The sequence below is a fragment of the Ovis aries genome, chromosome 1 (genome assembly GCF_016772045.2).
Source record: "Ovis aries strain OAR_USU_Benz2616 breed Rambouillet chromosome 1, ARS-UI_Ramb_v3.0, whole genome shotgun sequence".
Lineage (NCBI taxonomy): Eukaryota > Metazoa > Chordata > Mammalia > Artiodactyla > Bovidae > Ovis > Ovis aries.
The window spans coordinates 105,169,982-105,197,952 of NC_056054.1; the positions used below are offsets into that span (position 1 = coordinate 105,169,982).

General features: G+C 57.1%; 2 protein-coding genes and 1 non-coding gene across 17 annotated transcripts; 1 reads left to right on the top strand and 2 right to left on the bottom strand.

Moving 5' to 3' along the window:
• Window positions 1-243: 243 nt before the first annotated feature.
• PBXIP1 (PBX homeobox interacting protein 1) lies at window positions 244-16,765 on the bottom strand. Of its 7 annotated transcripts, none has more exons than XM_027975824.2 (13): window positions 16,461-16,765; window positions 15,948-15,997; window positions 15,217-15,321; window positions 9,238-9,324; window positions 6,798-6,924; window positions 6,502-6,566; window positions 6,255-6,420; window positions 4,562-4,792; window positions 4,414-4,437; window positions 3,990-4,072; window positions 3,583-3,711; window positions 1,763-2,982; window positions 244-1,296 (listed from the first exon to the last, which is right to left on the bottom strand). In XM_027975824.2, exons 1-13 carry the CDS (start codon window positions 16,561-16,563, stop codon window positions 1,215-1,217), a joined length of 2,472 nt encoding a protein of 823 aa, XP_027831625.2. In that variant the 5' UTR covers window positions 16,564-16,765; the 3' UTR covers window positions 244-1,214. The 7 variants fall into 7 exon arrangements, with proteins under 7 accessions (XP_027831625.2, XP_027831619.2, XP_042110749.1 ...); XM_027975818.2 differs by having other exon boundaries at window positions 6,255-6,423; XM_042254815.1 differs by lacking the exon at window positions 15,217-15,321 and having other exon boundaries at window positions 6,255-6,423.
• LOC114111322 (small nucleolar RNA SNORA51) lies at window positions 7,395-7,526 on the top strand. Its single transcript, XR_003587402.1, has one exon. It is a non-coding gene; the product is annotated as a small nucleolar RNA SNORA51 (small nucleolar RNA).
• Window positions 16,766-17,256: 491 nt separating the features above from the next.
• On the bottom strand, window positions 17,257-27,782 carry SHC1 (SHC adaptor protein 1). 9 transcript variants are annotated; one of them, XM_060414801.1, is made up of 14 exons: window positions 27,651-27,782; window positions 26,678-26,822; window positions 23,971-24,138; window positions 23,356-23,426; window positions 22,776-22,839; window positions 22,498-22,617; window positions 22,168-22,221; window positions 21,929-21,980; window positions 21,627-21,753; window positions 20,474-20,672; window positions 20,318-20,387; window positions 20,110-20,241; window positions 19,707-19,945; window positions 17,257-18,890 (listed from the first exon to the last, which is right to left on the bottom strand). In XM_060414801.1, the coding sequence occupies exons 2-14, from the start codon at window positions 26,681-26,683 to the stop codon at window positions 18,762-18,764; spliced, it is 1,431 nt and encodes a 476-aa protein (XP_060270784.1). In that variant the 5' UTR covers window positions 26,684-26,822; window positions 27,651-27,782; the 3' UTR covers window positions 17,257-18,761. The 9 variants fall into 9 exon arrangements, with proteins under 9 accessions (XP_060270784.1, XP_014947762.1, XP_060270786.1 ...); XM_015092276.4 differs by having other exon boundaries at window positions 20,110-20,244; XM_060414803.1 differs by having other exon boundaries at window positions 26,678-26,835.
• Window positions 27,783-27,971: the final 189 nt, after the last annotated feature.

Sequence of the window (27,971 nt, forward strand, 5' to 3'; positions counted from 1 at the left end):
GAAGCCACACATTCATTCTGTCCCCCCAGGGGGATTTCCAGGGGTCCAAGATCTGGGGCACCAAGTAGTGAGGTAGGTGAGGTCTGGAGCAAATGTGGAGCCAGGGCGCCACCTAGTGGTTCCCTCACCTCCCCCAACGCAGAAGCCAGTGCTGTGAGGTGGGGGTGGGGAGCCCCTCCTCCACCCTCCTCCACACTCTAAAGGGAGTGAAATCACTTCTGAGCGCCAAATATTGGACACCTATTTTGTTTACATTGATTTATTTACAATCCTGCTGGAAGAGTCCCCAGCCCTTCAATTTCCCTTTTTGGGGATTTGAAACCCAAGGTTCCCAGGGATTAATTTGCTCAAAATCACTCAACCTGGATTTGAGCCCAAAACCCACTTGCATATTTCTACATCTCCCAGGGATGCAGCCAAGACAGCTGTGAGCAAAATGGGGAGTTCCAGCCCAGAGGGCCTGAGGTTTGCGGGGAGGGTGAGGTGACGGGGAGAGGAGGTGAGTACCAGTATGAGGTGGTGGGTGTGGGCTTCCCCTGAGCTTAGAAACAGCCCTAAGCGACAGAGCCCCCACCCAATGTCACAGCTCCTACAGAATTTTACTGGAATCTGAGTCTACAGTTCACAAGCAGAGGTGAGGCCATGTGAGGAGCAGGGCTAAAAGGGGGACTTCGATTCCCTAGGGATAGCTCGTTCCAAATCTAACAAAACCCCAGGGAAAGCCTTCATGCTGGGCCTCCAGCCAGCCGGGAGCCAGCGGGATGAATCGAATCCCAGGGTGCATGGGTCAGTGTGTGCAGCCAAGGGGCCCACTCTGGGACCCCCTACAGACAGACAGGCAGACACACACACACACACACACACACACACGTTCTCTGGCTTTAGAATCTGAATTGCCCCCATACCTCATATCCCACCCTACAAACACAGAAACACACACACACCACACACACAAGCACTCTGGCTTTAGAATCTGAATCGCCCCATACCTCTTACCCCCACAGGCTTCTCTCCCATCCCCCCCTTCACAATCTGCTGCAAGGGTCACGGCCCTAAGAATTTGCATTCATTTGCATAGATAGCACAGCAGCTCCAGCTAAGGCCTTTTGGGCTGGGTGATCTCCATGCTGCTCTGTGAAAGACACCCAATGACACCAACCAAGCCGAGGGAGGCGGCAGCTTAACGGTTCCCAGGGAACAGATAACGCGGGGCCTCAGCCCCGGCGGTGGGGGCTGTGCTCCTCCCTGGGCCCCACAACTCTGGAGTTCTGCAAATGTTTGTCCTTCTTCCCAGACCTGTTGGGGGGGGCAGGGAGTGGAGGCAGGAAGAGGCCTTTAGAGAACAATGTCATGTGATGAGAAGGGGGGCCCCTGAGAGGGGACCCTGTTCCCCCTAAGGCAAGGGACACGGGCAGCCACCATCCATCAGACTGGCGGGAGGGGAGTGTGGCCAGACCTGGTGTCCCAGGACAAGGCCCCAGCTGGGGAGACAGGAAGCAATCTCTCTTACCCCCCAGACCACACAGGTATGGTCAGCACAGGGCAACTTGGGAGGAAAAACACTCTAGCCCCAAAGGGGACTCCCCAGGACCACTCTGGGCTGAGCACAGGCTCAGCTCTCTACCCTCAAGAGACAAAACCTCAAACTGAACACCCCCAACTCAGGGCCCTGGCTCCACACATACACACAGACACCTTGGCCCACCATCACCTCCCGCCCCCTGCTCTGTCCCACTGACCCAGCTCCCCCACAGCCGCCCACCTCTTCTTCAGTGCTTTGTTTCCAAAGAAGTGGCTGAAGATGAAATCCTCAAAGTCGTCCACCGCGTCGTCATCACCTGTTTCTCTCACCGCCACCTCCTCCAGCCGGTCCTCCAAGGCGTCCACAAAGTCGCGGAAGCGGAGGCGGTCGTGGCGGAAGATACCATCCTCACCGAAGTAAGTGGGAGAGAGGGGCAGCTCCTCGGTCAGCGGCCTGGCCCAGGGCAGTCGTGCCAGGTACGTCCTCAGCAGAGAGGCCAGCTCCTGTTGCCGCACGGGGGCTAGCTCTATGCCAAAGAAGGCCAGGCCCTCCTGCCGGGCACACTCGTGCACACCTGAGCAGCCCTGCGGTGCCTGGTACTTGTGCCTAGACAGCTCTGCCCAGAGTGGCAGGGGGTCATGCCCGTCTTTAGCCCCTTCCTTCCACCGAGGGTGTTTCTGCCTTTCTCCGGAGGGGTGGGGGCGCCCACTTTTCCTGGGGGGCTCCTTGGCGCGCTGCCGCTTGCCATCCTTCTTGCCGGCCCACTCCTCCACCCTTGGCTTGCCCTCCTTCCGCCTCCCCGCCAGCTCCCTGTCCTCCTCACCCCGCCAGCTCTTCTCCCGGCCAGATGCCTCCATCTTATGTTTCCAGGCCTCGGCCTTCCAGTCCCCTTGCCTATCCCACCACTTTTCCTTCCCACTCCGCTCCCTGGAATTCTGGAAGTGAGGCTTCTGATGCCAGGCCTCTGAGACATTGGCAGGGACCCCAGGGCGCTGGTCCTCCAGGCCCTGCAGCTTCTGGGCCAGCCTGTGACCCAACTCAGCCAGGCCAGCCCGGGCTGGATCCCCTCGGCCTGCCTCCCTCAAGCTCCGTTCCAGGTCCTGCTGCACAGACCCCAGCAGCCGCCGCTGCTGCTCCAACTCTTGCCTTAATGCCTGGGCCTCAGCCTCTAGCTGTTTCTTTTGCTCCAGGAAACCAGGGCTTGGCTCCTGCCCTGTAGGGCCTTGCTCCTTGGTGACCTTGCCAGCTTGTGGGCCTCTGCCCCACTGGAGACACTGCCCATCTGCACCCTGGACGCAGTCAGCCTCCAGTCCCTGAAGCTGGGCCCGCAGCTGCTGCAGCTCTGACTCCAGGGCCCGCTGGGAGGCTTCGCCCTGCTGGAGGGCCCCTCGGAGCCGGGCATTCTCCTCTTCTAGCCCTTTGGGCTGACGCATCAGGCTCTGAAGCTCTTCCTTCTGGGCCTGGAATGGGAGTAATAGAGGATCCAGGGAGTCGTCAAGGATGGGTCCAGTGCCTGCTACCCGAATTCCATTCCATTACAGCCTTTATGGCCTGAGAGACTCAGAGGATTTGGTTCTCATCTCCCACCCCATCCGCACCCTTCACCTGACCCTGGGATCCCCAAATTCTACCACAGGTCTTAGCTCTGTCTGTTTATAAGCCCACAACATCTTTAATTCACCTAAAGAGAGCCAAGATAGGACTCTCATTGCCCTATTTCAACCTCCTATACCCAGAACAGATATTATTAACTAATCACAGCACTTCTTTCCCACTGAGTCTTGGCCTGTTCTTCAAATCCTTCTCCACACAAGGCTCCAGGTAGACCATGCCAATCAAGCAGAGGTGGCATGCCACGTGAAGCAGATACGCAATCCTGGCCTAACCCTTAGCATGCAGGACAGGAACAAAACATGGAAGACGACTGGACTCTAGTGGGAAAGGGAGAGGGTCAGTATATGTGCGTGAACACAGGAAACTTCTTTGGGTGGAAGAAACTGGACAGACAGACACGCGGCCTAGGGAGGGTGTCTAGCCCACCCCATCCTGATTGTGCTCACCTGCAGCTGGGCCTGCAGTAGTCGGATGTCCTGGTTCTCCTTGGCCAGCTTATCCAGCAGAAGGGCCATGTTCTGCAGGCTGGGGACACTGTCCAGGAGCTCTGAGGTCTGTAGCTGCTGTAGTCCATCCTAAGGGCAAAGGTAGCTCAGTCAGTAAAGAATCTGCCTGCAGACACACACTCAAACACACACACAGGCACACAGACCCAGACACACAGACCCAGACACACAGACCCAGACACACAGACCCAGACACACACACACAGACAGACAGACAGACACACACACACACACACACACGCACACACACACACACGCGGGCAAAGGAGCCAGTCACCCCAGCTGAGCCCCACAACCCCGACAGCCCCCACCAGGCCCCTCACTCAGATGGAGACAGTCACACATGCCTGCCCATCCCCCACAGCCTCCAGCATCTCAGTATCAGACTCCATATCTGGCAAGACCTGCAGGTCCACTTCCTCCAGGGGCCCTGTGGGAAAGTGGAATCCTGAAGCTGGTCTCAAGGCACACAGAGCCCTCTCCTCCTCCCCGTCCTGCAACACCCCCCGCCCCCCTCCCCCACCCTGCCAACACCCCGCCCTGCCAACACACACAGTCACTGTCCTGCCCTGGACCTCGCCCTATGGCTGAGGGGTCCAGCAAGGTAAAAGGTCAACGGTCACCCCAAAGAGCTGACATAAGGCCTATAACTGAGCAAAAAATATATAGCCCCCAGGATCCCTACTCCTGACCCAGAGAACTGCCCCCATCAGCCTCCCTCAGGGCTGGAAGGGGACAGACACAAATGGGTCAGGCCCCATCCTCACTCACCACTCTCAGACTCTGAGAGACCACCTGAAATGGAGACAGAGGAGTCTGGTCAGGCCCGCAGGGGCAGGGGCAGAATGGGGTCGGAGTGCTGCAAGAGGGGCCACAGCAGAGGCTCAAGGTGCCGGCGGGGGGGGGGGGAACCACTCACCGAAGAGGAGGATCCCAAGGCCCAGCAGGACCAGGGACCCGAGGAGACACATGTTGAGGGAGATGCCCAGCGCCCCGCCCGCACCCTTGCCCTGGACCTGGTCCTCCACACCCAGGGTGGCTGCGGGCTGAGGAGTGCCGGGCTCCCGGCCCCGCCGTCTCCGCAGACCCGCCACATCCACATCGGTGTCGTCCTCGCTGCTGGAGTGGTGGGCCTCCTCCCTGATCCAAGCTGGGGGGAGGGAGGGGGACAGGGCAGTAAGGCAACTGGAGAGACGGGATGGACAGACAGACCAGAACCAGAGGAAAACACAGGAGACCCCCAGTCCTGATCACAGAGGGAGCGCATGGAGACCCTCCCACATGTGCCTGGGCATCAGTGACTACCCCTGCCCAGTCTGGAGGCTGAAGACCAGTCCTTTCTACTACAGACAAGATACAAGAGCGACTTTCATCCTAAAAGCGTCCTCCTGCTCCCACCTGTGCCCCCTGCCCTGGTTCTGTCGGAAACCTGGCCACACCCTCTCAGCGTCTCCTCTCAGTGCCTGGCTGCTCCTGGTCCTAGAGGCTGAGGTCTCCCTGGCACCATTTCTGCTCTTCTCACTGCACGCACAATCGCCCAGTCTCACCCACCCTGCCGGCTCCCCCCAGAGCAGACTGAGTCCCTCATCTGTAACTCCCGACTGGCCTCCCTAGAGCTCCAGGCCTGCATGTCTGACCACCTCCTGGTCTCTTCCACCTGGCTGTCCCTGGGGACCAAACACTCCACACGCTGCCCTCCAACCTGGTTCTCTCCTGGTTCTCTCCTGGCACTCCCCGATGCAGGGCAAGACGCCAGGGCTCCACGAGCCAACCTCAGCCCTCCCTTTGCCTCCCATGCACAGATCAACAACATGGCCCCTAAAGATCTCAGCGGCACATGCCTTGTATCTACCTTAGTCCAGGTCTTCCCCAGCTTCGTCGGACTGCAGCTGCCCCCGAATGGCCCCGGACCCCGCCTCCCCCTCCACCCTGTCACCCCTCAACAGAGATGGATTCACACACTCCTCCTGCCGCCAGCCTGGGACGCAGCCTCCTCGGTGCAGGACCGGGGAACCCAGCCCTTTGTGGATGCTGCAGCCCTGGCCTGCAGCGTTGTCTTCCTCCTACCCTACCTACCAAAAGTCCACTCTGCTCAAGGTTCCACTCCAATGTCCCCTCCGTTGTGAACCTTTTCCCCAGCTGTCCCTGCCTCCCCCTCCCCCTCGACCTGTCCCCTGACTAACCCACCCTCCTCCCTTCCCGTGGGGACACCTTAATCACACTGCCTTTGCACCCTCACAAGTCCGACTTGCACCTTGCCTCAGTCTAGTCCACCTCCTACACAGGCCGTGAAGCCAAGCTGCTTTCCCAGAGCTGACTCGTGGAAGGGACTCAGGGAATGAGAGGCAAATCTAGAGGCAAGTAAAGAGGAGGCCCCACAGCAGAGAAGAGTTGACCAGACCTAGGCCCTGCCACTTATCAGCTGTGTGACTTAAGCCTGAGTGTTCCCAGGGGTGACGGTGGTGAGGATTCACTGATACAGCTTAAGGAAGGCTCCAAGCTGCCAAGGCCTAAGGCCTAGACCAGAGCTGTGCTCGGCAGTGATGTCTATCTATTCCCACTCCAACACCTTCTAGAAGGATAGTGACAGGCGAAACAAGCAGGACTCTCACCTGTTTTGGGGGATGAAGGCAGGCTGCGGGAGGGGCTCTGATCCTCCAGGTCCTGTGAGTCCGGTTCCAGGCCTACCACCTCAGGGGTCTCCTCCAAGTCTCCCTGGGCCTCTGTGTCTCCTGGGCCGGGGGGCTCCCCTCCAGGGTCATCACCTTCCAGGACACCCTGCTGCAGACACAGCCGTGAGCACCTCCCACTTCCCTGGCCCTCCCCACTTCCCGCCCTTCCCCCAGGGAAGGTCCTCACCTTGGCCTCAGCCTGCTCTGACAGGATGGGCCCAGATTGGGAGCTCTCGCTCTGGGATACTGTCTCTGTGGCAGGAAAAAAGAGTCAGAAAAAACACCACGGCCCCCGTGGCTCCCACAGGCCGCGACCAGGTAGGAAGGGACAGGAGAAAGCCAGGATGGGATAAGGGAGGGTTTTAAACTGAGATCAATGCTGGGAATAAGACCAACTGGCCTTCCTCTCCCTGAGGAAACTGGGAAACCCCAGAACATGGAGGACAGGTGGCTGCACCGCCCCCCTCAACAGGGCCCTGTTACCTCCTCCATCCAAGGTCCCAGCCAAGTCCTCAGCAGCTGCCTTGGAGGGGCTTCGAGGGGCCTGAGGAGCTCTCTCGGATTCTGGGTCCCTCCCAGATTCAGGGCCCAAGGTCTCCACAGGCAGGCTCTGGGGGCAGGGGTACAGCAGAAGGGCTGCTTTAGAGGAAGGACGGCAGGACGAAACCGAGCACGGGGTGCTCTCCTGGGTGCCCGAGACCAGCCCATGCTCAGGGTTCCCAGCCCGCACCATACACACAACACACTCAGCAGGGGCTGCTCCACAGCGGGCAAGGGGCAGGGGGTGGCTGGCACTGTGACCTCTCCGCTCGACACAGTGTTCGGCCATTCCCTAACTTCACTTGCTGCTCTGAGGAACTTTTGGAGGACAAGTTTCTGTGAAATGAAGACGCACCACTGGGGACTCTCTTGGGGGTCCAGTGGCTAAGACTCAGCGTTCCCAATGCCAGGGGCCGGGGTTTGATCCCTGGTCAGGAAACTAGATCCTGCATGCCACAACTAAGACCCAGCACAGCCAAAAAAAAAAACACAAGTAAATGTTCTTTTTAAAGGAATCCTGTATTTACAGGAATTAACTTGAGCCTCGTAGCGCTTACTACAGGCTGTGTTCTTACACTGACAGCATAGAAAGAGGAGTCAGAGGAAACCCACCCCACAAACAGCCTAGGCAGGCACTTTCCCTGGTCTGTATGGTGAATGGGGAGGACACGGAGTGGAAAAAAAAAAAAAAAGAATTAAGTTATTCAATCAGACATTAAACTAATTTTAAAAAAAAAGGACCACTGGTCCAAGGCACTGGACCACGATACAAACCTGACACCCACCACCACCTCCCCAGAGAAGCCAGCTAAGCCTGGGCCTCCCTCCCCACAAGCGACCAACTCAGGAACTGGCAAGAGAACAAAGTCCCCTGGAACCTAAGGGTCACAGTCCCATCCCCCCACAGGATCCCCCCCGCCCAGTTCTCCTCACAACGAGCCACCTGCTCCATCTGCCAAACTTTTCCGGCCTTTCCCGCTCCCTGCACACCGTCTCCCAGGAGCTGACGGAAGCCCACCTCACCCCAGCCACAGCCAGCCTGTCTCCCAGGGTGCTCTCAGCCCAGCCATCTACAGCCTCAGCCTCTCCTTTTTCTGCAAACAGACCCTCAGCAGGCCCACCGCCTGCTCATCCCATCCATGGCTCCTGCTAAACTTCCAAGAATAATTCTTGACCTTAATATGTTTCTTTACAAGACTCTTTTTTAAAAAAAGATTTTTTTAAATGTGTACCATTTTAAAAGTCTTTATTGAATCTGTTACAATATGGCTTCTGTTTTATGTTTTGGTTTTTTGGCCCCAAGGCATGTGGGAATCTCAGCTTCTGGAACAGGGATCTAACCTGCAGCCCCTGAGCTGGAAGGCAAAGTCTTAACCACTGGACCGCCAGGGAAGTCCCTCTTTACAATTTCAAGTCATCTTTTTCTCCCAGTCCCTCCTACATTTAAGGAAACACGACTCCTCCTTGTTAAAGGGAGGACAGCGAGGCGAAACAGCTGGTCCGAGGTCCCCCTGCTGTCTGCAAAGGCAGCGAGGGCTCTGGCTGGGAGCGCGGAGTCGTCTGCTCTGCCAGCCAGCCCCAGCCCGTGGGTCCTGCTCCAGCATCACACTGAGGGCAGCTCCCTCACTCCCCATCAATTTCTTCAAGGCCACTCAAACCCGACGTCTCTAACTCAAACTTCCCAGCTACCTCCCTCCCTGGGAGATGAACATACCAAGTCCTTGACAAACTCTCCAGCCACTCCATTCCCCATCCTGCCAGCCCCCTTCTCCGTGGCTTTGGGGCACAGGAGTCCACTGGGTTCTCGTCCTGCCAACTACAACCTGGACTGCAGGACCTTCAAAACACTCTCCCCCTGTTCCCACACAGCCCACATAGTGGCTGCACCCTCTGCCCACAGCAGTGATGGTCCTGACCCCCTCCAGCTCAGAGCCTGCCCGCTATTTTCCATCAAGGAGCGGCCCGAATGCCTGAGCCAGATCCTATAGGCCTCCTCCGGAGGCTCACAGGCTCTGATCCAACCTCACTTCAACACCGTCTGGCCCACATCTCCACCTCCTCCAACGGACCTCCTCAGTCTCCCCCAGCACAGCTCATCTATTGCTGCCTCAGGACCTTTGCTAATGCTGGTCTCCCCACCAGAATTTCTCCCCTGCTTCTCATAGCTTACCCTGACAATTCCCCTCTTTCAAGCCACGGTCCAAGTCCCAACTCCTGACTCCTGGGGCCTGATCGTATTCTCCCTGCCCCTGGAGTTCCTCTCACAACCAGCAGGAGGTGACACATGTCATCACCAGGAGCAAGGAAGGGGGACAGACCCCAAAAGCAGCCCAGCCAGGCCAGAACTCCCATTCCATATGGTTCCCAGGCCTGCTCTTCCTACCTCTGAGCCGGCAAGCACCCAGCTATTGTCCGAGTCTGGGCAGGAGGCCATCACTGCTGAGGTCCCCGCAGCTGCTGAGGCTGCCACCTGCAGAGAAAGGCTCTCTTAGGGACTCCAGCTCCCTTGGGGAGGTGGGATGCAGACAGCAGCCTCAGGTGGGTTCCAAGTGTGAGGGCTGGGCAGTCACTTCCAGAACCAGCCTGGTTCCAGTCCTTCTGACCCCCAAATCTGAATTCTTCTGGGCAGTATTTGCCTTGCAAATCAGAACCTACCAACAGCTGCAGTGAAGTTTGCCTTTCCCAGGGACCAAAAGAGCCCTTGGGAAACTGGGAAATGGAACTGACCTTGAAAGGTCAGAGAAGCACAGGGCTGGAAAAGCTCTGGGAAAAATCCAGTCCAACTCTCTCATGTTATAGTCAGGGAAAACAAAGGCCCGAAAACTGGCTGACTTGACTTGCCAGCGATGAACAGCAAGTGAGAAGAGTGAGGAACAATCTGGCCCTCCCTTCCCCTCCCCAAGCTCCCTCACAATCCCACCTCCTCCCCCAGGGCCTGGAAGAGAAAAGCCGATGGCCTTCGTCAGCCACAAGTCTCCCACCAACCCATCACCCACCAGTTAAGTCCTTTGTATGGTCTAGTTTGGGGTCCTGTTCACTGGCTACACAATGGAATCAATCACCTAAGATTCTGATATAACTGAGTCCAAGGACCAGGCTCCGAAAAATCTCCCAAATGATTCTCACGTGCAGCCAGGGCCGAGAGCAATGGCACAGCTTACATCCATCTGAATGTACCTTTAGTAAGTTTCCTTGTTACTCTCCATTCTAGGTTGTTTCCCTTCTTAGTAACTCCAGCATTCCATCTGAGGAAACTTGAAGGTGACTAAAAAGGGATTTGTGGCAACTATCATGTATACAGAAAGCACTGTACCATTTGCAAAGCATGGACAATAACCAGGGTTGTGGCCCTATCCCTTGCTAATCTGCTCTGACATGGTGGGGTAAGGGTGGGAAATCACTCCAGCTTCAAAAGCCTGACACAAAGCAGGACAAGAAGAGAAGGACCTACCCCTCCCTCCGGGACCAACACTATGGCCCCAGGCTGGCAACTGGGCCCTGGCATAAAGCTGAGGGGCAGATTAGCTGAGCCCCTGGTCTTGGACTCTGATCCTTTAGAGGCTACATGACGGCTTGCTGAGGGGCTAGAAGGATGATAAGCGGAAAAGGATCCTGAAAGGAAGTCCTGGGGAGAGGAAGTAAGGCTGGAGTAGAAGCGTGGCAGCTCTACTATGGGAAACCACTACACTTCCCCCTTCAGTAGGACACACCGTGGGAGCCCTACACAGTGCCTCCCAGAGACAGGCACCCACCCCACAAGGAGAGAGAATGGCTGCAGCTACTTCCCCACACCACAGTCCAGCAGGACACCCCTGGCTGGCTTCTACAGGAATCCAGAGAACCATCACCGTGCGGCCTTCTGGTCTCAGGCCCCACCCCCCACCCCCCACTCTGTCATCATCTCCCCATCCCCAGTTGCTGCGTGTGACTCTTTAACAGGTGGCGGCAGGAAGGAAGTGGCAGCAGCTTGGGCTGAAGTCCCTGTTTACCCCTGGCTGTGTACAGCCTGCTCAGGTCCTCCAGAAGCAGGCACTATGGCAACCAGGGTGATGTCAGACCCACTGTCTCCATGGAAACCAGAAACGGTATTTGGGTCAACAAGACAAACACTTCTGAGACCCAAACAGAATACAGTCCGGAACCTCTGCACTCAGGGTTCCAAACCCTGGCTGGTACCTCTCTCTTGGCTGGATTCACTGAAGATCCCATAAGTTCTCCCTGTTCCCCCCAGGCCAGCATCTCACTGCCTTATTAGGAAGTTCTTTTTGCTGTCTAATTCCCACCCTTCCCTGCTGCTTTCAGATCTCTTTCTTCTCATCAACCTCTTGGAAGAACACCCACCTCCACCCCCTCCTCACTACTCCCTCTCCTTTTTTCAGGCAAGACTCAACAAAAACATCCTGTAAGGATTGTCAGGGACTTGTGCTATTTCCAAAAGACAGCTAAAGGGGGAGCTCTGCCACTCTGTTCACAGCTGGGAAGTTTTGTCCAGCTAATTTCAACCCCTCTAAGAGCTGTTCCCCCAAACCTCTAAAATAAAGCACCCAGGGCTACAAAAACTTGTCTGGGAGACCCAGAGCAAGTTCCTGTTTTGGAAACAGGCCGCCCATGATCCCCCTCCCTCCCGGCCCAGAAGTGACAAACAGCTCTATAGATCCTGGGTGGAACTCAACCCTTCAACGTTCTAGCCTTCCTCACCTCTATCCTTCCTCTCCTGGGGATCTCTGTTGCCCCTGCCCCGCTAGGGCATTACCTGACCCAGCTCTTGCTTCAGTCTTCAGCTGAACTTGTTGAGGCCTCTCCGGCTTTACAGGCACAAGAAAGGAAGGTCACGTGTCTGAGAACTGCCCAATGGAGAGTCAACTTCCCTGAGGGGGGCGGAAACTTTTGGCCAATAATAGCTAGACTTGAGAGCCGCGGGGGTGCGGCGGGGGCGGGGCGGGGAGGGCGCCTGCAGAGCCCCTAAACCTGGACTTACCTCCCGTGGGACACTGGGGTTCCAGCAAACTCAACTGGGGGTCACCTCCCCTCCTTTCCCAGTGGCTAAACAACCTCTGAAGGGAAGACTCAGAACTGAAAGGCAAGCGGGTGGCATGTCCAGGACAAGGACCCAGGTTGGTCCCAGGATAGACAAGAGACAGCTGCAGGATGGGGGAGGAGAATGGCAAAGTGTGGGTTGTCCCTATGCTCACCCTGGCGCCAGATTGTTTAAGGATGCCACTATTCTTTTTTAAAGGAGGCGGGGGCAGGGGGTACTGAAATCATCCTAAAATGCAATTTGCTAGATCCAGGGCAGCCCCTTCCCCCACCCCTGGAGCTACACTGACCTCCTAACTCAGGAGTGGGAGTGGGGCACTACACCAAGAAGCACTAGTGGCAATTGTCTCCCTGAAGCCTTGGAGCCAAAGATCCTGCTTGGCTCTAGGCCTGGCTCAAGAATGTGCTCAGAAAGGAAACTTGTTTCTCACAGCAGGGACGCAGGGAGAGCTGGGGCAAAGAGGCCTCCCCAGGCTCCACAGCTTGTATTAGGTCAGCTCAGGGGGCTGACTCTTCCTGCTATCCCCACTTCCAGGGACCCTGGGGGGTCCCTGTCCACACCCCCCAACCATCCTCACCAGCAGTGACTGACTCATTCCCACCTTGTGCACACCAACACCAAGGAGTCCGGGTGTGGATCTTCCAAGTCATTTTATTAATCCAACCGTACAAAACTTTCCCCACCACATCTCTGCCACCCCCACTTTCTTCCAAAAAGCAGTGGCATGAGAGGGAGAGAGGGATTGACCAGACACTGCCCCCATCCCTGGCCAGGAGCCATCTTACAAAATGCAGGGGTGGGGGAGCGGGGCGGAGACCACAAAAACATCAACAGATAAAAAGAGGGGCAAACAGAACCACAAACACAACACAAAGTTGAGCAGTGAAGGGGTTGCCATCTCTGCGCCTAGATGGCAGGGAACACTGGAAAAGAGAAGCCCAGAGGCCCCTCCCTTCCTTCGCACAGCCTCGAAGGCTGCATGCGCCACCCAGGTATACTGCAAGAGTTCTGCAGTATACCTGTCTCCTCTTCACATGTATAAGGTCCCAGGAGAAGTGGGGGCAGGGGACCACCAGCTCCTCTCAGGGCCAGACCCCTAGCCTGCCTTCCCTACCCCACTTGAGGAATGTGTGTAGGAGCTGTAGGGAACAGCATGCAGCTGTGAGGGGCTCCTCATGGGGCCCCAGGCCCATCTCTCACAGGCAGTGCTTAGAACATAAAAAATAAAGCCCTGGCACGGATTTTGTCTGAGAAGGATGAGAACAGCTCGATTACCAGGCCAGAGAAGATAGAACAGCAGGGAAAGAAGGGAGCAAAAGCATCCAGGCTCTGAACTGCATTCTAGTACCACAGCAATGAGGGTCCTGCAGACTCCCCAACCCGCAGGCTGTGGCACGGATCCTTTTATCAGGAGGGAAAATGAGGTATAAGGGCTCTGTGCCTTTTCAAGCTTTCCTTCCATCAAGGTAGGGAACTCAAGGCGCCGAAGCTGAAGACCAGCGCTTGGGGGAGCGGAGCGAGAAGAGAGGTGTACAACCACAGAATCTGGGCTTCCGGGACAGTCTGAATGTCAAATATTCTGGTCTGTCAGACCACACATCCCACTTTTTGGCAAAAACATGATCATCAGGGAAAAAGCACAAGAGAGGCTGAGAAAGGACCAATGACTTTGGTATGAGGGAGATATGTCCTGACAGCATCTTACCTACTGTCTCCAAGCCCCAGATCACCAAGAACTGCCATAGCCACGTACTCTCCTGCTTCTTCAAGCTATTTGGTTTCTGAAGGGGGACGAGTTGGACAGGTGAAGGAGACAAGGGGAAGGTAGGAAAAGGGGAAAATCTCCATTTATTCCCTAAAGCTATCTCCCAGCGCCCATGAAAGGGCTACCGCAGAGATGGGAAGAGACCCCAACTCCTCTGGCCAGAAACCTTTAATCCTGGACTCCAAACACTAAGGCTGGAGCTGTGGAGCTAGAGAGGCATGTTAGGCACAGGTGTTGGGGGCATCCATCATCTGTAGAGCGGACACCCCTGCCCTTCGGATCTTCCTCCAGCCTCTTTCCTCTTGCAGCCATACCCCTGGGTTTCCAGAGATAGCCACCAAAAATGGCTCTGCTTGGCAGGGCTTTGGTTTCCTGAACCTCTGTAGATCTCAATGCGTAAGTTTCCACAAGAGTGAGAGATACAGGCTCTTCTGCCTGGCCACCTCAGTTCCTTTTTCTGCCCCCAGGAGCCACTGGCTTTCTGCCCCATGGGGATGCGAAGCCGATGGAAACCAGGACCAAGAGCCAGACAAGAAGGCAATCACCCTGGAAGAGCAAGGAGGAACATGTGCACTCCCCTGGGCCCCTCGCCTGCATCACCCATCGTTAGCGGCCACCAGCTGCCCCATGCCCTCGCGGATGTAGACAGACTGAATCTCCTTGGTCTTGAGGCAGAGATCGCAGGCCCAGACAGCAGAGGCCTCGGTGGTCAGCAGCCCATAGGCGCTCTCAGTCATGCCCGTGCACTCACGGTGGAACCACTTCTGGCAGGAGGCCTCACACAGAATGGCATCTTGGTCGTCATTCACCTCGCTCCGACAGGCACCACATGGATACACCAGGCCTGGGGGAGGCTGGGGTCCTGAGCCCCCACCTGCCTTTCCAGGGGGTGCCAGGCTATTGGCATCTGGAGTGCCCCCACCCCGCCCACTGCTGTTTGGAGGAAAACTGGGCTGATTCCCATTAACAGCAGCAGCCGGGGAGCCCGAGTGGGGCTCCTGGGGAAAAGCAGTGGGCACAGGGGGATTTAAGGGCTTCCCCCCATCCTCACCACCAGGGCCAGGAAAGCCAGGGTCCGGACCAGGGAAGGGACTTGTGTTGGGAGGCAGGCTGGGGAGCCCCTGACCAGGTCTCTGGAGAGGAGAAGGGCCAAAAGGTGCCCCTGGCTGGGCAAAGCGTTGGGGGAGAGAAGGGGGGCCCAGCTCCCCTCTGGGAGGTTGTCCCATGGTGGGTGAGATCATGGGGCCAAATCCCCCCACTGGGCCTGGCATCATCTGCCCACCAGGTGGGCTAAAGTTCTGACCCAGAGGCTGGTTGAAGGGTTGGCTGGGAAAATTCATGTTACCTGGGGGTGGATAGCCAGGGCCCTGGGGGGGCATGTTGAAAGCAGGGCCCATGGGGCTGGGAGGGAAAGGGGGTGGCTGTCGACGAAGAGGCTGAGGACCTCCTCCACCCCCAGTGCCATAGCCTGGGGGTACCTGGCCTGCCATGCCCCCCTGGACACGGAAGCCCCCAAAGGGGACGGGACTGCCAAGGAATGGAGGGGCTGTGCCCCCCACCTTAGGGGCTCCGAAGTCATCCTCAAAAGGGTTGGATGCAACCAGGTGATCCACCATGGGAGTTGGGGGTGGTGCAAACTCCGTCAGGTGAGAGTACGCAGGGCCCTGGGGAAAAAGATGAGGGAAAGAGGATCATGGAGAGAGACCCAGAGCTAAACCAAGAGAGCACCGGAAACACAGTACACAGTTTTAGAGGCTGGTACAGGCCAGTTCAGGCGGACCTTAGAGTGCAACAAAGAAACACAGTAGAGAGCACAACCACCATAGTGCGTAACTGTTTTGAAAACAGACAGAACTACACTGGAATCCCAGTTTTGACACTGAGTAACCTCAAAGCCCTGGAGCAGGCATTGAACATGTTTAAGCTTCAGGTTTCTCATCTGTAAAACTGTGACAATGCCTACCTCCCAAAGCCGTTGAAGCATTTTAGCACAATCCCTGATACTTAGAAAAGGTTCAGCAAGTGATAGTTGTTATCATCATGGGGGAACCGGAACAGGACACACAGGGGAGTGGACGATTCTAATCCCCACTGATAAAATATCTGGTCAAATTGTCTCATCCCTACCCTACTCCCAAAATATAAAACTGAAGGAAAGGACCAGAAAAAGAGTAAGAAAGACAACTTTCTCTTCTCCCTGTAGCTGATGCAAGATGAAGACATTGAGGTGGGAGAACAGAGATCCCAAACGGGCTACCAGAAATTACCCCCACAACCAACCACCATTCACCTGAGTATTTGACTTCCTTCGCTTCTTTTCTGGACTCTTCATTTGCAAACCTGGAAAGGCAGTAAAAGGCAGACACAAACAAGTTTCCCTGAGGTTCCCCCAACATCCTCTCTCCCAAGCACGATCTAGGAGATTCTTCTAATTTCAATACATTCTTGTTTATTTACTTAGTATCTACTTTGTTAGATACTAACAAAGATACACTATGAAGAATAAATGGGATGCCACACTCTCAGCTGCCTCTCCCTTTAAATGAGAGACGTCCCCATCCCTTGATAGCCTCAGACTCCCAAGTGGCTCCTTCATTCCAGGTGCCCCAAACTCTAGGATCGGCAGTCAGTGACCCCTCGTCCCCAACCCCTGGAGGGCTTCACCCACCTATCCTTTCCACTGAGCATCCCCTCTCTTCAGGGCCCTCAGCCTGAGAGCCGCCACCTCCCCGGCCCACCAGCCCTCCCTCCAAGGTCCGAGAGTTCTGAGCCTCGCCAGCCCCAGCCCCCTCAGCGTTCTCACCGGCCTTGCCCTGCTTTCTCCCGGTGCTGGGCGGCGCAGGGGGCGGTGCGGAGCCGCCACCTCCCTCCAGCTTGTCCGGTGGGGGCGGCGCCGAGGCGGCCATGGAGTGGGGGACCCGGGTCAGCAGCGGCGGGGGACGGACGCGCCCTCGGGTTGCACCATGGCCCGGAAGAGAAGGCAGGGGCGGCGCAGGCCCCCGCGCGGCAGCAAGCCCGAGGGGCGGCGAGGCGGGGCTGCCGAGCCGCGGCGCCAACTGCACGCTCGCCCTGCCTCACCGCCCGCCAGCGACCGCAGCCACAGGAAGCGGAATTCGGCGTGGCAGCCACCACTGCGCTCGGCGAGGAGGGGGAGCAAGGCCCGGGCCAGACCCTCCCCCTAGCGCTGGGCGGGCAGGGCCGTACCAAGGCGCAAGCCTGGGGGAGGCCGTCTCCAGCCCGGGAGCGCGGCGTGCCGGCTCGCTAGGGAAGACGGCAGCCGTCGGCCCTGCGGCTGGGCCGTACCATCCCGCGCCGAGGGGCCGCTGCAGGGGTGCACGCTGGCCCGAGCCGCCTGGGGTCCGGCTGTCCGCGATCCCACCCCGCCTCGGTCCCCGCTGCAGACACGAACATCCCCTGGCATGGTGGCCCCGCACGCCCCACCCCGCCGCACCCTCCTACGAGAATCCTTCCTTAAGTTCTCACTCGAGTGCGACCCAAGCGAGTCCAGGTGAGGCCGAGTCCGGCCTCCAGCCTCTCCTCCTGCCGTGGGGGGCGCCCAGAGCCAACAATAAGCTGAGACAGAGACCTAGAGGCCGAGGTAGAAGAAATATGGACTTTAATGAAGATTCTTTCCCTTTGGTATAAGTGAGACCCGTGAAAACATCCAAACAAAAAGAAAAGAACAAAAGGGAGGCGAGGATTTAGATAGTCCACTCTCCCTTAGCTACAAAGCCTAAAGACAGAGCAGGACCGGCTCCTCTGTTGCTGCTGCAGGGCGAGGCCTGGAGAAGGGATTAAATAACCGTGACCCCGCCTCGTGTGAAACTAACAGCCAAACTTCTGCCTCCCCGCCTCGCAGTGGGAGGGCCAAGTTTCTGTAGTCCTAGCTTACACTCCACTTCTCTGGGTCTCTCTCGTAGAAAAGATAATGCTACCGATTCCAACTGCCCCACAGGCCGGGGTGAGGAAAATGCCAATAGTCGTTAAAGGGCTTTGAAAAAGTCAAAGAGGTGATGTATAAATGTCATCGATTATCATCATTTTGTGCTCAGGAATAAGCTCTGGAAAACAAATTAGGAAAGTAAATCTACAGCCCTAAAATATATGCATATAAAATAAAAAACGCAGTTCCAAACCTACCAATGGTATCTGGGGATTGTCTACTGCTTTAAAGTCTCAATGCCCCTGTTCCCACCTCGACCAAATCCAGCTGGGATGGCAGCTCCGTCACCCCCCTCACCACCCCTGCAGGGGGAGGCAGGGCAGAGGCCAGGAAGAAGGGCTGTACTTTGGCTGTAGAGTATAACATGCATGCAACATGGTGGGGGGGGGGGGTGGCTTACGAAATGTATATACAGAGCCCTGGGTGAGGGGCCCCAGCCAGGAGGCACTGAGCAAGGGAGGGGTCCATCTCCCCACTGGCTGAGAGCAGGGTGCCGCGGCAGTCTCTAAGGGCTGCACATCCCAGGGAGAGGGGACAGCTGCTACTCCTGCCTCTGCTGGCCCAACCTAAACTGGAGGAGGTGCTGAGCGAGGAGAGGACGGGGTCCCAGAAGCCAAGAAGCTGTCAGCACCCCCATCCTTGACTTCAGGGGCCCAAGAACTCTTTGCATAAAATATCTTCAGACCTAGGAGATGGTCAAAGGCACAAAATTTGAATGCTGGGAGGGAGGGTTGTTGAGGAGTCTGGGGTACCCTGAGCCCAGGGGTAGACTAAAGGTATGATTCAGTTCCCCTTCCCTGAAAGGGTGATTACTCCACTGGGCCTATCACCACAGAACATCTTCCATTACCAGGAAGCATCCTGCCCAGGCCTCCAGCACCCACCTTGGGGAAAAGGGTATCAAGTTGGCACAGGAAAGGCCCAGGGAAGGGGGCCACTCTGTACATTAATACTTTGGTGAGGTTTGGGGAGAAGCAGGACTCTACCCCTGGTTCCTGACTCAAACCCTCTCACTCAGCTGCATGCTGAACCCAGTGTCCACAGTATCCCCAGTCCTACACAAGGCCAAGCCCACGAACACTCCCAAGTGAGGTCCAAAGAGTCAGGGAATAGGGTGGAAGGGACCGCAGGCCGTCTTCTGAGAGAGAGCACTGGAACAGGTCACAGTTTCCGCTCCACAGGCTGCTGGAGACACAGTTCGCTGCCCGCAGAGATGATGGGCAAGTGATTGTCCATGTGGTAGCTGATGAGGTGACTGACACTCTCAAAGCGGTGATCCTTTGTCCGAACCTGGGGAGTGGGAACAGAGAAAGGAGATTCAGGTGAAGAGTCAGATAAAATCTCAGTCTCCAAGGCCGAGGAAGCTGGGATAGTCAAGAGGGTTGAGGCAGGAGAAAAAGATGGCAGGAGAGGGAGGGCTCTCAGTTCTGATCACTGAGGCTTCTCTGGGAAGAGAAGCTGGAGACAGATGTGGGAATGGGCAAGTCAGTGAACTGGGAAAAGGCAGAACAGACATGAGCCCAGAAGTCGTGAAACTGAAGGCTAGCTACTCCTTCCCTGACCTGGAGGAGGGCGGTATGTCCAAGAAGAGGATACACAGGACACAAAAAGACATGCAAAGGAGGCTGAGACTGCTGCAGAAACAAGAGTGAAGTCATGAGGGGCAGCGGGCGGCGCAGACAGGAGACAGGGCTCTGGTCTGACTCCTGAGTCTGCAGGAGCTGGGGAGGCCCCTGGCTCCTCTTGTGAAAAGTTTCAGGATATTTCGCCTCTAGACATCTGACATAGAGCACTACAATTCTGGCGGATGGTTTCCTTATTTGTCAAAAGAGGGACTAGTGAGATGACCACTTTCTAGCTCTCAAGGGCACAACGTTTGGGGACTGGCAAGGACTGAAGGGAATACAGCTCAGGTGAGGGATGTGAGAAGGGAAGGAACTCTAAACCACTAGACGAAGGAGATGCCAGACACCTGGGAACAGGGGAGGCCCAGACAGAGGTGCCCAGCAGACAAAGTCTAGGAAGCAGTGAGGCAGGAGCAGAGCCACAGGTAGGGGACTGCACCTTCCTTTCTGCCATGCCCACCTACACCCCTGCCACACTCACCACTCCCTCAGGGTCCACCAGGAGCAGGTGCTTGGGCTGCCCACTCTGCAGGCCGGTGAGCACGTACTGGCCCGGCGTGGTCGTGCTTTCCCGCACCAGGAAGTCCCCGTTGACTTGTAGCAGTGCCTCAGCCTCGCGCCGGCTCAGCTTCCCGTGGAACCAGGGCTCCCCTCGGAGCTGCTCAGCCATGGCTGTTGACTGGGGAGGTGGAGGCATTCGCAAGGCATCTTCAAAGGGCTCTGGGGATACAGAGAGAGGGCTAGGAGAGGCAGCTGACACAACCCTATGCTCAGGACCTAGACCTTTAGGGAGGGGAGGCCAGGAAGCAAAAAGCAGAGAGGCAGGAAAAGAGGAGGAATCAAGTGAGAAGATGGAGACACAGAAAGGCGAGAGGCACACTTACTCATATCAAAGAGGTCTCGGGGTGCACTACCATTGATGGCAGGATTGGGGGGCCCGGCCCCGGCCCCTGCTTGCCGGGCCTTGTCTAGGTTCTGGACATTGACGTACGAGGGGTCATCAAAGAGCTCTCTGCCTGCTGAGAAAACGGAGGCTTTAGAGGGGCCCCGCCCTGCTTCTCACTCCCCTCTGCCCCTCAGTCCCCTTCATACCTGAGCAGGGTGGCGGGGGCGGTATCTGTCTGCGGGCTTCTGGGTCTCCCCCAGCAGGCTGCCCCACAGGCTGCAGGGACCAAGACAGAGTGAAACCAGAGGCCCTAACCAGCTGCTCCCATCCAAGCCCCACCCGCCTCCATCCAAGCAACATACCAGCGTGGCTCCCAGGTGGCTGGGGGTCTGGGCACTGGGTGGAGTGGGTCGAGCAGCCCCTGGGAGGGCTCCTTCCCGAAGCCTCATGTCCACCACACCCCCGAGAGGTGGTTCCTTCCCCGGGAAGTCATTATAGTACTGATGGTCAGGGGGCTCTTCCTCCTCCTCATCCCAAGCTGAGCCATCAAAGCCAGCCATCCTGAGAGAGACAGGAGGGAGAAAGGAGTGTGGATGGGAGGACGGAGGGAGAACGGAACAGTGGTCACGTATGGGGCATTCCCTGAGGGGTAGGCCTGAGGATGGGTGTTTCACGTATAATCATTTCACTCTCTGGGCAACCGATAAAGCACATACTGTTTCCTTCTCCAGTTTTTTAGTTGAGGAAAATGATGATCAGGGATAAAAAGATTTTGGTCACACAACTAAGAAATGGTCAGACGGCATCACCGACTCAATGGATACGAGTTTGAGCAAACCTTGGGAGATAGTGGAGGACAGGGAGGCCTGGCGTGTTGCAGTCCATGGGGTCGCAAAGAGCTGGACATGACTTAGCGACTGAACCACCACCGCTACTGGTGGAGCCGAGTGTCAATTCAGAGTTTGCCTTAACGTCATGCCCTTGATCGTCACGCGGTCTCCCAAGAGGGAGGGGAGACACCAAGTAACCAGGGAGGGGGTGCCCTAGAATATCCCAACCCCTCCTCTAAATACTCGATCCTACTGGTCTGAGGTGGGAAACGTGACCATCTCAGGAAAGAGCCATCCTCCCTTGCCCAAATTCTTGATGGCTTCTAGAGGCAAGAACGTGAAGAACTAAACTACGTATGGACAGAAGCACAAAAAGACAGACCAGAAACGAGACGGCTGGGAAAAGAGAAGCCCGTCTAGCCAGGGACAAGCTGGACGTCCTGCACTGCAGCCCCGCCACGGGCGCCCGACGGGAAAAGCTGGCCCTGCAGCGGGCAGGGCCACGGAGCACCTTCCTGCCGGCCACAGGAAACTTAAGAATAGCAGGAAGCAGGGGCACGCAGGTTATTTCCTTCCCTGCCCTTTTCTGAGCTGGACTGTGGAAGAGCAGGCCTCCTTTTCCAGTTCTGGTCTGGGGCCCCCGGGAGTGGGCTGCCCCCCGCCCCCACCTGCCTCACCCGCGCACCTGTCGTGGGGGGTGACGAGCCTGGGTGGGTTCCTGAGGTACTGTTTGAAGCGCAGCTCGAAGGCCTGGCCAATGGTGCTGATGACGTCCTGAGCAAGCCCTTCGGGACACTCCAGGATGTGGCAGGCTGGGGGTGCAGCAGAGGCTGTTAGGGAGCTGGGCGGCGGGGGGACTGTGGGGCTGGGAGGAGGCACAGACGGGGCCCTCGGCAGGAGGGGCCCTCGGCAGGAGGAGCCCCCGGGTCCTGCTCACCTGCCCCTTGGACAGCCAGCCCCACCCAGTGCTCCCCATCCACACCTCACCTCTCTGATTCACTGGGTCTTTGGCAACATAGGCAACATACTCGGCTGTGTCCTGGGGTGGACAGAGGCAGAAGAGGCCAGTTAGCTAAACTGTATAGCCCCACCCTACTCCTGACCCCTTCAGGCCCCTTTCTCAGACACTGCCGCAATCCTAGCGGGCTCACTTCTCTTGCCAGTGTCCTCCCAATCCCTAGCCCCCTACTCTCCTCCCACCACCTAAGCTCCATTCCCCAACTCACCGGGTCCCCGCCGGATGCAAACGAGATGGACTGCATGTGGTGGTTGGCAATGATCTGAGGGTTAGGGCAGAGGATGGAGAAGGAAGGGAATGATGGGCATCAGGCAGCCTCAGAGTCTACTGGGCACCGCCCACCACTGGCTCAAGACCCTGGCGTCCCAGTCTCATCCTTTTGGCTTCTCAACGCATGTTCTCTTAATCTGCTCCTTCCCTACTGTTCCACTGCTCCCAAGCCTTCTCTCCCAGTGTCTTACCCTCATAACCAAGTTCCCATTTAGCCCTCCCATCGATGTTTCTGCCCACCCCACCCCCGCCGCCTCACCCCACCAACCTGTTTGCAGTCTGCGGCCATGAGGTTGAGGCTGCTGGTGGAGACGGTCAGAGTGATTGGCATTCCAGCAAATTTCAGGTTACTCCTCCCCAGAATGGAGCTGAGTGGACGGCTACAGGGCTAGGGAAGGGCCCACGGGTCTCAGAAGCTGGGGGGTCCCCCACACCAGGAAACCCCCACACTCCTGCCTTCTGGACTTCTCCCCACCTGCCCCACACTAGCCTTCCCCCTGCTCCTCCACATCTCCCAGCATCCCTAGCCCCACAGACCCCGGGTACCTTTCTCCTCCTTGTTGCCCCCTTAGCACCCGGCACAGCCTCACACACCAGACTGATGGCCTCCCTGGGGAAAGAGGAATACTCAGACCCAGAGCCTGCCTCCCACTCGGCTGGGGCCGCCACAGGGCTGGGGGAGGGGAAGGCCAGGCCAGACTCCAGGGGCACTCCAGGCTCTTTGTCGTGGTGGATTGAATTAAGGGCCTTTAATATTTGATGACACTGAGAGGCCGCTTCCTGGCTGATTGGGTTAGGGCCTCAATGGGTCTGGCCCCACCCCCTTCTAGCTACCAAATGTCCCATCCCCTTCCCAAAGGCAGCAGCAACCTTCCAGCTACCCCCATTTTCCACTCCAGCTCTAGCTGCTAGCTGCCTCTGCCCACCTCCCCCACAACTCCCTGGGCTGGATAATAAGGAGCCAGGGCAGAGTTGCCCCTTTACATTAAGACTTAGACTCACTTCCCTAACTTTCTCTCAACCCCCTTTACCACCTAAAGATAAACCATCACTAGCACCACCAAGTGGCCCATTCTCCCCACCTCTCATGAATCCTGGGACTGCCCCTCCCCCAAGCCCCACTGACCTGGTGACCTGAGTCCGGGTGTTGAAGTCAAGGGCGCGCATAGACTGCAGGACCTCCACACAGCCCATGTACTGAGGGGAGGGACAGGGGACACCGGTAAGCCACCTCCCCCCTCTTCACAAAGGGCCCTGGGACTTCTCCTTCCTTGGTCCCTCAGGGAAGTCAGGATGAAGAAGTTCTGCCACTGCCCACGGATATACCCCACAACATGCAGGACAAGAGGGGCAAAGAGAGAAGGGCAAGCTAGGCGGACCGCATGCCTATGGGAAGGCGTGACGGGCATCGGGTGGGATGGAGTGACATCTCCAGAAAGCGGGGAGGAGACTGGAGGGGATAGTCAAGAGTCACTCATTCCAACACTTACTAAGGGCTTGTGCTGGGCTTTGTGCTAAGCATGGCGGGGTGGGGGTAGGGGAGTTACCAGAAGGAAGGGGCCCCAGACAGAGCTGGAAGGGAAGAGGTGAGAGAATTGGAGAAGGGGCAAGAAAGGTTTAAGAAACAGGACACCGAAACCAAGGGAGTTGCTGGGGAAGAGCAGGGGGGGAGAAAGAGATTAGTAAGCAGAGGAACTGGAGGGGTCCGGGAGGGAGTGGGAGGGAGAGGATGTTCACTCACCCGAACCAAGTAGGAAACCCCGGGTCCCATGACTTTGTCGTTGGGATGCAGCCAGCCCCGTGTGGGCTTATTGACAAAGCTCCCGTGGCGAGTCCACTCCTCGCCCCCCAGCTGGCCCCCTTCCACCCGAGTCCTGCGCCCGCCGCCTCCACTCAGCTTGTTCATGTCCTGGAGGAGGGGCAGGGGGCCTGAGTCCAGCATGACTGCCCCTGCGACCCCCTCCCCGTCCTCGTTTGCCCTTCCTGGCTCCCCTTTCGGGCCTGGGCGCCCCCCAGCTGGGCTGGCCAGCTTCAGGCTGCTCATCCGGGGGAAGAAGGAGCACAGGGTGGTGGGGCTATCGTCCCCAGGCACAGGTGGCAGCACGGGCCCCAGGGACGAGGCTGATGGGGACGGCAGCTCCTCCGGTGGGGTGGACCCTGAGGCCCCCTCCTCCAGCGACGACAGAGACTCATTCCGAAGTGGGTTGTACTTGGGCTTGGGGGGCAGGAGATCCATGGCTGGGGTGAAAGGGAGGCTGCTACCCAGCCTGGCCCCCCTGCCAGTCAGGGCAAGGGGGCCAGGCAGGGGGCATCCCAGGCCCTTAGCCTGATCGGACCTCTATGGCCCAGGGATCTCAAGGGTCCTGGAGAGGGAGAGGGACAAGTAGCTCTGGCTTCCCCGGCTCAGACCCAGACAGTTTCAGGCCCCATCCCCGCCCAGCCTGGAGCCTCTTCTCAGGCTGAGAACAGAACAGGCTGGACCTAGAGCTGCCTAGCTCCTCCCCAGGGGCGGGGAGCTAAGGGGAGAGACCAATCCCAAGGACAGTGCTGACTCACAGGCTCTGAGGGGCTGAGCCCCCAACACTGCCCCAACCCAGAACTCTCGCAGGGCAGAGGGATCCATGTCCCCCTGCCTGGTTCCCCCACCCTACCATACAAACAAGTAACTGGGGGAGGAGTAAAGTGGGGGCTGGGGGAGGATGGAGGAGTGAGAAGGAAAGGAGGGCGATAAGAGGAGGTCTGGATCAATCCAGACCGGACAAGGGCAGGCCAAAGAGAGCAGGAAGCTGAGGGACCGGTGGGGCCGGGGGGGGGGGGGGGGGGGGGGGGGGGGCGGCGGGCGAGGAGGAGGTTGAGGGAGGAAACAGAGGCAGCTGGGGGTGGGAAAGGGAGGGGATCCCTGAGCTCAGCAATTCCCTTCCTGTCCTGGTTGAACACTCAAATTCCCTCAGCCTCCAGCCCCAGCGCCCCCCCACCACTGCCCCACAGAGGGGTGGTGGCCCTAGGGAGCCTGAGCCATTAGCCTCCTTGGCTATCACAGCTGTGGAGGGAGCTAAAGAAATGGGAAAAAGAAGGACATGGTCCCAGTGGATGCAGGGAGGGGCCAAGAGGAAAGGCAAAGCTGTTAAAGTAAGAGGAATAAAGTCCAAGCTGGGTGGCACATCAGGGAGCCACCGGGCAGGAGCTGGAGCAGAGGACAGTTTGGTGGAGGCTTGTTCTCCATGCATGGCGCCTACCATGCCAAGGAGCAGAGGCCCAAGCCAAATACTCTTCTGCCCCCCTCTTCCACAGGAAAGTAAGCTGTCAAGGGCAGAAGGGGTGAGGGGTGGCCAGGGCATTGACACTAAGGTCAGATCCCTAGACCTCCAGGTGAACACATACCCCTCCTTTTTAGTAGTGACCAGAGAGAGGGCAGGTATCCACCAAGGAGCATGATACCCCTCATATCAAGGAAAGAGTCTGACCACAGGAGATGGGGCAGTGCAACGGCTGTCCAAGAGAAGTGGCCAGGAAGGGACAGAGGCGCAGAAGTCAAATCTGTGCTCATGAGAAAGGGGTGCCAGAAGAGGACTGAGGCTGGACACAGGGAACAGTCCCAAACTCATTCCTCCCACCCACAGCATCCTGCCACAGCTCTGCTCCAGGAGGCCACAGGGGAAGTTGGAAAGCAACCAAATAGAAGTAGTAGTAAAAGATACATATACCCTCAGCAGGCTCACCTCGGAATTACCTATCTTTAAATTTACTTCAGAATATTAAAAAAATGCAAATTATTGTGATTACAGTGATTAACAATCCTGACAATGAAAACATGTTAGATACTGTGCTTACCACCGCCCCCGTAGTCCTGAACCCAGGAGAGCTTTACCACCCCATGCACCACTCCTGAGAAGAAAACCTATCACTGTTTCCTAAGGCCTCAGCACTCAGAAACAGAGAAAGAGGAAAGTATTCTGCCAAAGCCTCACCGCCCCCCACCCCCCACACACACACAAGCACACACCAGGATATCCTATCTTTAGAGGTGAGCATTCTGTGGGTGCCTGCAGAATCCAGAGACAAGGGATGACCTACAGGTGTGGGCATGTTTAGAAAAGAAAGAGGAAGTAGGGCTCTTTAAATTTACGGAGGAAGAAAGGAGATTGCTATTGGCAATCTGAAGGAAGAAAGGGGATTGCTACTGGGAATCTGAACGACTGGGTGTGGGGAAGAAGCTGCATGTGGCTTCTCAGCTCAGCAGGGAGGAGGAGGCAAGAGAGGCGGAAAGTAGCAGGAAATGGCGAAAGCCTCAGGAATGTTTCCAGCAGGGAAGGCTGGGCAAGCAGGACCAGGAGAAATGCCCAGACTAGAACTCTGTCTGGGGGAGGGGAAGAGCCAGAGAAGTGGTGGGGCCTGAAGAGTCCCTTAAAAAAAAAAAATCAAACATCAAAAAGGACACTGTTACCTACACCCATTCCAAGCCACCGTCTTCAGGTGGTAGAAAACTTTCTCTTCTGTCACACCCACATGTCACACATCGACAAATCCACGGCCCTACCCAGCTCCCGTCGTACAGGTATGAGACAAACAGCTGTTTCTGGGGTGGAGTCGGTCCTGGGAAGGGAAACTCAGGGAGTGGGGCAGGGAATCTGTGAGCAAGTCTCCCTCCCACTCTCGTGCCAAACCCCAAGTCCAGCCCCCTTCAAGTAGGTCCACCCTTGGAAGGGGCTAAGGGAGAGGGAAAGGGCTGCCTCTAATCTCTTACTCCACAGAGTCAGAGATGTGAACTTTTGACCCTATCCAGTGGAGCCTAAGAGCTCAGGAAAACTGAGCCAAGGGCCCCAAAGAGAAAAGGAACGAGGAAGCGCAAGCAGGTGAAGTTTCTGGGATTGAAGACAAAGCTCCTGAGGCGATGACAAGGGTCCAACCGGGATAACGCTCCTGAAGGGGCGTGGCCCCTCAAGACGCGTGCACCAGAGACTCCCAGGAGGCGAGGCTTCTGGACGATCCGACGTGGATTAAGGAAGGGGCGAGGCTTCTAAAGGGGCGGAACCCTTAGGGAGGCGTGGCCTCACGAATTCGAATAGTTCTTTGAGTAGCAGGGTTCTGCCCTTTTGGGAGTTAGGCTTTTGATAGACAGGGGTTAACGGAGAATAGTCTCGAGAAGGCGGGGTTTCGGGGAATCGGAAGGACTAATGCAGGGGTTTGGAAGCATGTCTGGGGGTGGGACTTCCAGGAAAGCTGGACGACAGGGTAGGATTGGGGACAGTAAATGGAATATAAGTCGGGGTTCGGAGAGCCCCCTGAAGTTGGGAGGTGGGACTTCCGGGGAGGGGGTCGCAGAGGGCGGGACTTGTAAATGAAGACCGGAAGTAGGGTCCCGGGAGAGGGGTTCCGGGGTAGAGGAGTGGGTCACCTAAGAAGAAAAATGTCCCAACTCACCAGGACTTCATGGAGTCTCCGCACCGCACCGCGGGCCGATTTGGTTCCGGATCACGCCACTGTCTCCTCAGGTTGCCGCTCCAACTTTCTCCCCGGGCCCGGCCTCCCTGGAGAAACTTTATTGCACTCACTTCCGGCCTCACTAACCCCTGACCCTGTACCTCATTGTCCCTCCTTCACCCGTCCCTCTTTCCCGAATCAACCAATGGCAGTGCGCGGACGAGCACAGTAGCAGTGATAGCCAATAAAACGTCTATTTTTTACTTACGGCAATTCTTGAGCAATGTTCATTCCAATGAGGACTTGAGTAGAAGCAAACCT